Consider the following 13,211-nt stretch of genomic DNA (forward strand, 5'->3'; position numbering starts at 1 on the left):
ATGTATATATATATGTATATATATATATTTATATGTATATGTGTGTGTGTGTATATATATATATATATATGTATGTATTGCTGACCGCAACATTTTAATTCCATTCCATTTGAATATATATTCAGATAAACTCACACTATTATTTAAATGTGTATAAAAGTTCTCTCAACATTTAGAGGCTTTGTTTTCCTAAATGTACAAGCTATGAATTTAAATGAGAAAAAAAATCATAAACAACATCTCACCTTTCTTGGATTCTTGGTTATTATGTAATCAATTTTCATGAAACTTCGTTTTTAATAAATAAAGGTTCTTTGGTTTTCTTTCATTATGAATTTTTACAATCATGCATTGGTTCTGGGCACGAGGGGACACAGTGTGAAGTAAACTCTCAGCACAGTGGAAACTGCAGCTCTGCACCCTAAAATGTAAACTTACTCTTTCCTAAATATGATAGTAATATTGGCCATTAATACATGAAGGCAGCCCATGTCTTCTCCACCAGTATCAGTCACATTAAAATGGTGGTCTTTTAATTCAGCCCCCCTTGTCCACCTGATCATTTCCTTTAGACTTTTTGCGGCTCTCCTGTAGGCAGCCCCTGAATTGCTCTAAGAGACGGGCCACATTGTTCAATTTATAGACACGTGAGCATTGAGTACTTCAGGTTATTTCATTACGATTGCCAACATGCCATTTAAGACTGACAATACAGGAAGGCTAAGGTCTTGTGTTTTATAGGTGCCCTACAGTGTTCCCCCTTATTAGTCATGCCATAATTTCATCACGGGTCCCATTAGACTGTTGCCAATGAATGGACAGAGATTATGGACAGTGACTGCATGAGAAGCAATGAATAACCATAATCCTACTTCGCTTGTACCCCGACACTTATGCACCTACCAACCCCTTCTACACCCTTCACGTTGCACGACTCCTCTTCTTTTCGTTTTGGCTTTTCCCTTCAGCGGTCGCCACGGCGAATCAACTTTCTCCATCTAACCCTATTCTCTGTATCCTCGCTCACACCAACTACCTTCATATCCTCTCTCACTTTGTCCATAAATCTTCTCTTTGGTCTTCCTCTAGACCTCCAATTCCAGCATCCCTCTACCAATATATTCACTATCCCTCCTCTGTGCATGACTGAACCATCTCAGTCTGGCTTCTCTGACCTTCTCTCTAAAACATTTAACATGCGGTGTTCCTCTGATAGACTTATTCCTTAGCATTGCATGATTAAATATCAAAAAAACACCAGAGGATGTTGGCATCACCCAAGTCCATCTTATCAATAATGTCCAAGATTTAAGAAGTACATTCCTAGGGTGCTACTGGCCTTTGCTACCTTACCTCGAGAGGAGCACATCTGTGGATGCTGTGAGGTAAAACCAAATGTTTGTGTCCTGAAACAGAATAAGAATACAGAATAAAAACAGGCTCAGGTGGCCTGGTTGACAAATGTCACTCAGAGGGTCGTATCATTATGTAAGCATCCCTAAGCAGTGACTCCAAAACTATTCAGGGTGAGTTTGCAATGATTTACAGAAATATTGTTTATAACATAGCATGTTTTTGGATGTGCTCATGAATTTTTGTTTGCAAAATTTAATACATAGGTCAACCATCTCTTGGCATAACAATGGTGGTGAGACATATTTTGGGAGTCTGGAGGCTCACATAGAGTATTTTGGGAGTTCATTTGCGAAAGAATTGGACCCAACTTTAAATTTGTGGCCGCAGTTATTGTGATAATGCTACAAAGTTGTCTACCAATCTTACTAAACTGGAAGAACAAATTTAATTTCCAGCTGTATAAATTTGAACATCCACCATCTACTATCTTTCCATCTCTTTTCCTGAAGGTTGTCATTCACCCCAAAGTAAATAAAAAACAATAACTATTTCACCTATTTCATTGTCAGTGTCTTTTATCAAACATCAACCTCTCAGCCATTGTAAATTTTCCAGCATTCTGAAACAAAGAGACCCACAGCAGGTTCTTAGCCCCACACACAACACAACTCTTGGGTGCTGTTTTCTTAAAAACAATTTTGAGAACTGAAATTTCTCAGTTTTCAAACCTGTGTCCAGATATTCTTGCATTTTGTCAGCTTGAATTTGTTTCATCGATGAGTGCTTTTCTTGTTGTGCTTTCACTTCTGCATAAATCACATCTGCTCACTATACCCTCCTTTCTCTCTACTCCAGTATGCAGAGCATACTAGCACATGTGACATGAGCAAGATGAAACAAAGTCTCAGCCCTCCACCTCTTTCGAGCGAAATGTAAGGCAATACCTCAGGAGACCAAAGAATGTCTGCATGGATATTACCTAATTTTTTCTTACAGCTTCATTCCACTGTATAAATTCAACATTTAATTTGCCATTTTGATGTTCAGTCATAAAGTTTCCAGGTAATTTGTCACCATGCTGTAATTAACGTTTCAACTTTTTTCTTCTTTATTTCTTATCCAATGTCCACACTTTAACTATGCCAAAAAGGTATCAATGATGTTATTAATAAAAAATAAAAATAAAAATTGTGCATCCGATATGATGCAAATTTAATTTTTAGTCTGGTGCCTCGAAAAAAATAGCGTGGCTATTTAATCAACATTGATGACAGAAAATACATTGTGTTATTTATCTGCTCCTTGTCCCTGTATACCTCTGAGAGGGTGAAAAACATATCTGTTACAATGTCAGATAAGATACTTGTGGTTGTAAATCGGCAAATCTTTTGTAGTTTTATGTGTTACCTTTTAACCCAAAGGTACGTCAAGTGCTAATTTCAACACACATATTGCAGTTCAGGATATTGCTGAATGGTTTGCAGGGGGTCGAGAAAAAATATTGTCAAGCCATTTGATTACAGAATGGCAGCAAATATAAAGTTTCATTCATGGTTCATTCATTCATGGTTACTTCAACACTCCAATATTTGAAACAATAGTGTTGGGGACTGGCCTGCTTGGCCTAATAGGTCTTTGTCGTACTGTCTTATTTTCGTTGCGTGGGGAATAATATTTTGTGAAATGTTTTGAGAAATCTGTTAAATATATTACAAAAAAAAGGCAGCCTTGGGGACACAGGTGAACAACATAGAGCCACTGAAAAGCAAGTTTATTGTGATAAAGGTTGGCATTAGCACAAGTCATCAAATCTTCATATAGGATGAAATACATAACATAAACAAATAAACTTTTATTGTTGCGGAAACATTGTTTTAATAATTGTGCATTCTCTGACACATAGAGAGGCCTTTCTAACAGTCATTCATTGTTACTTGTGAATGTATGAGTGAAAAATAACATTTACCTATCACATTTTTGAAAGGCAAGAACACAGTTAGTGGATTCGCTTTTAAATCAGTAACGAAGAGCCCATTTACATTGTAAAATGGCAGTAACCAATTTTATCAGCGCTGAATCCATACAAACTTTTGCCCTTTTACTTACTGAAATAGAAGCTGAGATCCATGGCCATGCATCTTAACTGCCTGTAGAACACAGGGCGTCCACAACACCTCATTGAACGATGACAACTAGCGCACTGTGCATTAGTGCACATACTGCCAAACTTAGTGAACAGCTTTGACTTCAACATCATTTGCTTATTATGGCCCACCAATTGCTAACACAACCTTTCCATCCATCATCTGCCGCTTATCCTGCACTCAGGGTTGTGGGGCGATGCTGGAGCCTATCCCAGGCGAGAGGTGGGTACACCCTGGACTGGTCAATCACAGGGCCACATAAATAGACAGACAACCATGCAGAACATGCAATCTCTACACAGAAAGGTCCCCTTGTCGGAACCAAACGGGGGTCCTTCGGCTGTGAGAACCAGATGGCACAGGTGAATACCTGGACAACTGTGCATTTTTTTGGGAATGGGAAGCCCTAACCACTGCGCCACTGTGCCATTACTGCATCTCTATCAAAACCCATATTATGTATAAGAAAAAAATACTGTTAAGTATTAAGGGAGTAGCAGCAACGCAGCACTCTAAGTCTTTAGCCATATAATCCATATAAAGCCATATCTAATAGCCAAATAATCTAATTATCAATTGCAAAGTATGTTTGGATTGATGTTAGCCCCTGCATATTTAACATTTATTTTGATCATTTTAAACCTTAATTCTAACCCTAACCCTAACCCAATAAAGAAACTGGCAGATCAGAGATTACATTCATAGCCTATGAAATAAATGATAATTTACATGAGAGTTGGATTATTCTATGAATGTCTGTATGTATTGTGGAAAACCAGCCTCAAATAACTACCACACAATAGTGTTATAATTTGGCAGACGATAGACAGTGGGGATGTCATAGTCACCATCAACTTCCGTGAGACCTCAGGTACGTCTCTGTGAAGAACATAGGAAATTGTTTAAAAATCAAACTTTTTAGTTATTCATTTCATGACAGATGTGTTAAATATCACCTTCTGGGATTTTGTTTTGTTGTTCTGTGACACCCTTTTGTCAACCATCTCCATTAGTTCAATCACCCATTTTTCTTTGGGGTTTGCACAAAACACACGGCCTTTCTTCATGGTGAAGCTAAAGGATGAATAGATAAACATGTAATTTTTGATAAAAAACAAGACATACAGGATGCAATGTGAAGATTTAAGTGTTCATTAAAAAGTGTTCATTAAAAAGACAAGTTTCAGAAAGTATAGATTGGTGAATGGTGTGTTAGACAGAAAGTTTCAAAGGCTCTGGCACAATTCACCTTAAGGCAAAAGATGATCATCACACAGTCTGATCATTTAGCTTACAATGACAATGCAAAAGATAGCAGCAACAATTCTTGTATATCTCAGGGTAATATTGTTAAAAATTACTTTCTAGAAACAAGGAAATAGAACTATCTTTTTAGGTAAATTGATTATTAAATTATTGATTAAATTATTGGTTAATAATTGATTAAATTATTTATCTCAGGGTGACCCATATCAGTTGTTTGTAAATAAATGTGAATTGAATTTGAGCAAGAAATATGATTTATCTTGGTAAACTGATTAGTGTTTCAGGTTAGAGTTGTTGTCTATGCATATGCACTTACATTATGGCTGAGATATTGCAGCCTCCATCAGTCTCCTGTCGCCTGTACGTTACTGCATGTCTTTGAGTTTTTGTGTTAAGTTTTCTTGTGTACTTCAAACAACAGTCATCGTAAGAAACTAAAGGTCAGAAATGTTCAGTCAGGATTGCAGTCAGCCATATAATTGAACTAACTTGTGCAAGACAGACATGCTCTGTTAAAACAAGGGTACACTTTAAAAAGAAACAAAGATAACTGGGAAAAGCTAAGGGTCTTGACCAGTAGAACCACTGAACAGTTACATCTGCTCACACTGGAAAACTATGTATTGACTTATTTATAACTCAACTGTCTCTCCATACCTCTGGCATGCATGCAAGTCCGACAGAAATACGAATACACTGTTCCTGTACTGTGTTTTACCTTGTGTCAATGCAACACCAAGACAACATAGGATGACAAGGAAGAATGGTCTGTTTAACCACATGTTCCAGCTGAATGAGTTGCAGCTCTGGAGAAGGTTAAAATGAGGTTGTTAATATCAGCCTTATCTCTCTGAAATCAGTATCCAGCACACTTTCTATAGGTGAAACCATCAACTTTGAACACACAATTCCACATTCCATTTTACATTCTTAAACTATTTAAAAGAAAACCTGAGAAATGACCACTAAACTGTGAATTTTTGCAGCCCCCACTTCATTATTAATCATTATCATTGTCATCACCTAACTGCTGCTAGAACAGCAGTTTTAAAAAAACAAACAAGATCTGATATCTGATTCATGCTTTGCACTTTACATTTGCATTGCTTTTAATATTGAAGTTTCACACAATACAGCCAACACCCAAAAAATTCTTCTCTGGGACTGAGAGCTACTATGATGTCCAACTTGTATATTGTCTGCAAAATCACAACTATCTTAAAAATCTTTGTTTCAAATATTCCATGGAAACAGATGAATTTTTAAGTTCAGTACCTCTTACTGTCTTCCCTTTATTCTGACTGCTTTGTGTTTTTGACAATTGCCAGATTTTGTTAAGAATTTTGTAACTTTAATTTTTTTTTTAAACAGTGAAAATTAAAATTATAAACAAGATAAAAGATTATAACTATAATAGCTAACTATATATTGAGTATGTATAAGAGTCTATGCCAAATCACAACAAGTATTGTCTCCACTCAATGGGTTTTTGACTAACATCTATTTCAATAGGATTTTGATACAAGTGATGAAAGAAAAAAATTGTATATTTTTCATGTTGTTTCTTGTTTCTTCTATGCATGAACAAAAAAGTCACTTATTTTCAGTATAAACGTTACAAATCACCAGCAAAACTAACTTACCTATGTAGGGTATCTACATGTTACTCACCGTGATATTCCAGATGTCTGGCACATATCATTACTTTGTCTCTGCAGGTGAGGCTCTTATAAAGTACTCAGTGGCACTTTACCAGCCAAGCCTATCATATTTCTGCAGAGGCAACCTTTGCCCTTGCCTCACCTGTCTTTCTCTTTTACTTTGTTAATTATGCTTACAAACAAAGAATGTTGTGAAAGGATTTAATGGCACTTGTATGTTGCTCTTGTATAAAGTGCTTATTTAAGTTAATTATTTACTTAAAAAACATTCTCAGGACAATTTTTGTAAAAAAAATAGGAAAAATGTATATAAATCATAATTTTCATTTTTGACTGCAGTGTCTGTCCCTCTCACTCTACATTTTCATCCTTGCAATTCCTCATCATGAGCGTATTTGTCTGTTACAGTAATATGACAGTTATATGATTAGTACTAATGAACAAAAGCAAAACAAAATGTGAGCGTGTAGCTCAGTGGTAGACCGCATGCTTTGCATACATGAGGTCTTGGGTCCAATCACTGGCATCTCCTTTGTAAGTCGCTTAGAATAAAAGTGTCTGCCAAATCACTGTATTCTATTCTGTCTTCAAAACGGCCTATGTGATTCCATGAAGCTGTAAGCCCATTGAAAACAAATCAGTTTTGCTATAAACCAATAGTTTTCAACAACCCAAAAGTTTAAGTCATACAGATACTAAAACATTATTGGGGATGGTTGTAGATTCATGCCTAACCAGTACTTCCCCTGCATTGAGGAGATTATGTTGCAATCGCGTTTCAGTCTCCCAATTTGGTATACATAATATGATATAAATCAGATTATAGCTATTCCAATGTGGAATAGCGATGGATGGACGCTGGTATTTAGAATTTCACATATAATCTGCGCTAGAGGGCCAATTGGAAAGACGGGAGGACAGAACACTTTAGTTTTCGATGTTGAGTTTAAATCTCATTTTAATTTCTTATATAGCACGATCATGACGAAGCAGGATTACTTCCTACCAACTGATTTTTTTAAACGTATTTGTATGAGGAAGTTCATAGTTCAAATGTGCAATATATCTTTGCTGTTATATGATGCTAAAAGTACTTTGGTCTTCCTGACAGAGGACATATAGCCTGATCAGACAATCAAACAAATGAAGACATTCAGGGTTTGCTGTATGTCCTTAAATGTAAAAGCTTCTGTTGAACTATCAAAACATAGCCTCCTCCGGTTACAGTTGTCAGGACTCTCAAAAAACACCCTCTGATTTATGACACACTGCGGAAAATACAACTAAAACTGCCATCTCTTCAGTCACTGACGCGAAACGCATGTTAGTATTGCCGTATTGTGCATCAACCAGAAGCTTTTCCTTGAGGTTATGTTCTCTACACAGTTTTGTGTTGATGTCATATGACAGATATTGAGCCTTTACTGTAAGTTAACATCTGATAATGCTGTTAATAGTCCTACACCCAGACTACTACCATCCAGTTAGGCATTTCAAAGAAGTGGCCTTATCATTTTCTTTGTCTAAAGACACTGGAGAGTGTAGTTGGATCAACGCAAATGAGAAAAAATATTCAAAAAAATATTCAATTTTAGCTGTCTGGTTTGATCATATAAGGAGCTCCAAATAATTGTTTGGAAAAGACTATCAGACTCAAGTTCTTTTTTAAAAAGCAAAGATTCAGTCATGTCCCAATGACCCAATAGAACAGCATAAACCTCTGTGTAGAATGGATTTATGACATTGATCAAAAGATGATGGTCCAGTGATAAAGGTAGCTGAAGTAAGGCGATGCAATCAAGCCCTTTGTTATCTTCAGTACTCCTTTAATAGTGTGACATTAAGTTACAGAGGTTGCTGTCGTTTTGTAAATGGTTTATTTTTCCATAATGATTTATATCTTATTAAGGTAGTCCAGCATTTAGAAAATTAGGTATTGTGATTAGATATAATATAAAATAGGAGGGACAGTGAATATATTGGTAACAGGAAATAACTGAGTGAAGCAATAGTCAGGGACTACATCTGCCATGGAGCCATCCAGGAAAACAGTGTCTTCACAGTGCAATACACCTACCTTGAGGTCTACTGGACCAGCCAGGAATCTGAGTTGGCTGCTTAGGGGGCAGCTGGAGCCAGTGGCACAACTCGCAGGAGATGAAATTGCTCGCTGAGTCTGAATCCAGGAGACATGTGATGAAGTGTTAGGTTTGTAAACAATGGTGATGTTATAATTTCTGGAGTGTTGACCGAATTTAATCGGGGCCAAGGCAAAGACATGCCCATGGACCCTGCAGTAGATACACAGCCCAGAGCTCCTGCGTTATGTGCTCTCCACAGCTTCATGGGGTTTTATTTGCATTGATTCTTCATCAGCGGTCACCCAGTTTGAAGCATGACCTCTCCTTAGTGGGGTGGAGCACTTGGCCAAACACTCAGAGGCTTTGCCACTGGGATGAATTTTTCCAGGCTCAGACTATCATAATAGGTCCAGAGTCGCAGAGCTGCAGCTTGACCTTGGTAATATGGAGGGCACGTTCAGCCATCTGCTAGGCTAGTAAATGGAACTTTATGGAGTAAGCCGTGATGCTGGATGAACCCTAGAAGATATGGTACTGCTGGTTCTGTGTGAGGCAGTTGCCAATAGGCAACCCAAGGCCTTATTAAAGTGTTAGGTGAAGTTGTCCACAGACTCCGGAACAGGGCTACAGGGTTGCTAAAGACTCTCTTTCCACTTAGGTGCTCTCCCCTTGAGCAGAGAAATGTATGCAATCCTGGTTTGTTCAGCTGGGGACCTTGAACGTTGCATCTCACATGCCAGGGGACAATGCAGTATGAATCCATTGCAAGCATAGGGTGATCCGTGTTATGGTGAGGGGTGGCCTACAGGGCCCGTTGAGTAGGAAAACTGAATCGGGGCACAGTGAATCTAAGTCACCGATAAGGTCTAAGTTGGAAGCATGAGCCCTCTCCATTGTTGTTCGTGGACTGGTCTTCTGCTACAAAACCCCAGATACTCAGAGTAGTGTCATTCATCACATTTATTGAAAATTCTCCAAAGACAGCCCCCTGGGCATTAAATGCCAGACAGGAGCCTGAGACTCAAAACAAAACTGACCACAAGTCCCAAACACCAGGAGCACAATGAGTAGACACAACATAGGAATTACAGGAGTCCTATGATCAACAAGGCCAAACAACTTTTAAAGGGAGCCAAACAGGGGAAGTGAATGAGCAAAACACCAGACAGGTGGGGGCAGTTTAACAACGAGTCCGAATTAGCTGGTGACCGGGACTTGGGCTGTGGCTGGCAAGTGGGCTTGGCTAACCCACTGGAGCCTGGCGAGGTTATGAAAGGCAGAAGGACGAGAAGAAGACCCAAGAGGAGATTCATGGATTGGTGAAAGGGGACGTGAAGTTTGTTTGGGTAAGAGAATAGGGTTAGATGGAGGTTGATTCCCTGTTGCAACCCCTGAAGGGAGTGGCCGAAAGGAAAAGAAGATCATCTAAAATAGAACATCTGTATTTATGTTTGTGTCAGTCATCTAATTTCTGAATATGTTGAAAATAGAATATGATCTCATTATCACTTATTGCATTTGGAAGGTCGCATTCACAAAAAAATGCACAGTTGTCCAGGTATTTACCTGTGCCATCTGGTTCTCTTTATGGGAACCTGTAAGGATTTACAATGAGCAGTTCAAGAATATGCCTCCCTGCAAGTCTCTGAAAGATTCCAATCACACTGTCGACTATTACTGTTGCCTGCATGGCTGTCCTCAGGAGACGGCTAAGAATAGGTTGCAATGACCGAAACCAGAGAACAATCTGACCAATTGCTTTCTTAGAAAGCAAATCCACTCATCCACTATGTCATATAGTTACGTAGTGACATTATAGCTTCACAATAAGCCAGATTCCACAGTTTATTATGTTTGCATGGTGATACTTGTCACATTTCTTCTTGTGGTCATAGAACCCCCCATCCTCTTGAACTTTCCTCTATGATCTTGGTTGTTGCCTACTCCAAGGTAGATCTCGATTATTTTTGACTGGATTCTTGAGCAAATTCTGGAGACATGGTTTCCTGTGAACTTTGTTTGCCTCAAGCAAGTTTTTAAAAGTATGCATGATCAAAGCTGGCCAATTTCTCATTACTTTAGTTTATGTTTGTTGTTGTCTATTTAACTACTGAATGGTGTTTCCATTGTATTATATGATTTTAGATCTTGCTGGCATGGATACCTACCTCGTGCAAACCCCAGTTGAAGCCGAGGTCATCTTTTTTTCCTTGCTGTCACCTAGTGGTCACTGGATACACATGTATACCATTGATGAAACTGGGATATAATCTCATTATGCATTACATTGGTAGGCATTAGTCCTTCAGTCCTTCAGCCAGGCAAACTTTGCACTACCAACAACAACATTTCAAGTAAAAGTAAAATTCACTTGCCACTCTGCACTAAAAAACTACAAAGGACTGGTTTATGTTGCCTGTATCATTTTTTTCTGTTCATGAAGAGTAAATTCAATCTGGATTATTATGTTCAGACAATTCGACAGGAAATCTCTCTGTTTAGAGTTTGCATGCTCTCCCCTTAACTGCGTGGATTTCTTCTAAGTTCTTCACTTTCCTCTTACAGTACAAAAACATGCAGCAGGTTAACTGCGAATGAGAGTGTGTGAATGGCTGTCTGTCTGTTCATGTGGCCCTGTAATTGACTGTTGATGAGTTCAGGGTGTAACCCGCCTCTTACCTGCTGGCAACTGGGATAGGTTCCAGTATGTGACCCTGAGCAGGTTAAGCGGTAGAAAATGGATGGATGGAGGGATTGACAATGCCATCCATCCATCCTTCCATCCTTCCATCCATCCATCCATCCATCCATCCATCCATCCATCCATCCATCCATCCATTCATCCATTCATTTTTTACCTCTTGTCTGGGGTGGGTCAGTGGGGCAGCACCAGCTCTTTTAGGGTAATCCCAAGGTCCACTCAGACTAACTGAGGCTTCACTGCGATGCAGAGTCTGCATTACTGCTGGTGCTGCACTGATCTGCCTGTTGATCTCCCATTCCCTCTGTTTCTGCCCTCTCGTGAACAAGAGCCAGAGATGTTTCAACTCCTCTACATTTGGTAGGCTCACATCTCCGACCTTGAGAGGGAACTCCACCTTTTTCCAATTGAGGACCATAGGCTCAGATTTTTAGGCACTGATTTCAATCCCTGTGGCTTCACATTTGGGTGCGAAGCACTCCACTGAGAGCTGAAGATCACGATTTGGCACAGGGCGGAATCGTGGTTGTCCATGGAACCGAACATTCCTGGTTCAATTACCAGCTCCTCCTAGCCTTTTAAAGTGTTGTTGAGCAAGACACCGTGACACTGACCCTGCTACATGGCTGCCTTCTGCTCATGGATCATCCATGAAGGCTTAAATCCAGGTTTCAAATTTTGCTGATGTTGTGCTGCATGTATAACTGAATGTGATTAAAATAGGGATTTCTATTCTAATCACTCCCTTCCAGGTCTCACAGTTGTTGCCCATGTTGCCATTGAAGTCCCCCAGTACAAAGGACAAGGGGACAAGGGAGTCCCTGGTAGGAGGGCTCTCTAGCAGTCCCTCGAGGGACCTCAAAGAGGATGGGCAGTCTGAACTACTGTTCATTGCATAGACACAAATAACAGTCAGAACCCCTCCTCCACCCGAAGGCAGAGGGGGGCTACGCTCTTGTCCAGTGGGTTGAACCCCAATGTTTATGTGTTCAGTACATAGGCAATAAGTATGCCTTAATCTGCTTGGCGCCTCTGACTTTGGGCAGCCACTGAGTGGAAAAGAGTTTTACCCCTCTTAAGGAGACTGGTGAGCAAGTTGTGCATCACGGTGATTCTGACTATATCTAGCTAAAACCTCCTGGCCTCACACACCAGCTCAGTATCCTTCAACACCAGAGAGGTGACATTCCACATCCCTAGAGCCAGTTTTTCTCACTGAGGAACTGACCGCCGAGGTTCTTTACTTCCCATACTCCTGCCCAGGCTCCCACTGCACCTGCCCCCCCTTGGCCCGGCGTAAGGATGGCACGCCAACAGGAGGGGTGACCTATGTTCTCTATGTTCTCTTTGGGCTGGGCCCAGCTGGGCCCCATGCAGGGCCCGTCCAGCAGGTGCTCGGCATCAAGGGCCTGGGCCTGAGCCTGACCCACATCTGGGCAAGGAAAAACTGAGTCCATTGCTGTTATTCTTCATTCCGGGTTCTTTGTGCTGTTCTTTGTCTGGAACCTCCCCTAGGACCTGTTTGCCTTGCCCTTACCAGGGGCAAAAGTCTCACTAGGACGTGCGAACCCATCCACCATGATGAGGTGGCATCTCAGGGAGGGGTTCTCAGATAATGAAATAAGTAATCATTCACACATTATTATCCAATCAACCTGTTACATGTTTGGATTGCAGGAGGAAATTGCAGACCTTGAGGAATCTCATACAAACAAAGGAGCATGAAAACACCATACAGAAAGCCCTCCTGCGGGAACTGAACCAGGGTTCGTTTTTGATGTAAGGTGGAATGTTTTGTTACGTCATCTCAGCTTGTCAAAATTGTTAAGTATATTTCTTCATATAATATGTAATATTACCATTTGTCATAACATGTTACAACTCAAATTTATTTTCTGTTATTTTTCAACTAAAAGTAAAGTCATAGAATGTTACAACTCTACATCTTAACTCTTGTGTGAGTGGGAAGCTATGAGAAGTGCATAGAGTCACTAAGTCTTGC

At 39.7% G+C, this 13,211-nt stretch overlaps 1 protein-coding gene across 1 annotated transcript; it reads right to left on the reverse strand.

Moving 5' to 3' along the window:
* Positions 1-344: 344 nt before the first annotated feature.
* On the reverse strand, positions 345-5,548 carry ccl25a (chemokine (C-C motif) ligand 25a). The gene is made up of 5 exons (XM_086176453.1): positions 5,485-5,548; positions 5,083-5,200; positions 4,457-4,574; positions 1,354-1,406; positions 345-357 (listed from the first exon to the last, which is right to left on the reverse strand). Exons 1-5 carry the CDS (start codon positions 5,546-5,548, stop codon positions 345-347), a joined length of 366 nt encoding a protein of 121 aa, XP_086032579.1.
* Positions 5,549-13,211: the final 7,663 nt, after the last annotated feature.

Source organism: Fistularia commersonii, chromosome 28 (genome assembly GCF_037954325.1).
Source record: "Fistularia commersonii isolate RoL2024-O1a breed Wild chromosome 28, RoL_Fcom_v1.0, whole genome shotgun sequence".
Lineage (NCBI taxonomy): Eukaryota > Metazoa > Chordata > Actinopteri > Syngnathiformes > Fistulariidae > Fistularia > Fistularia commersonii.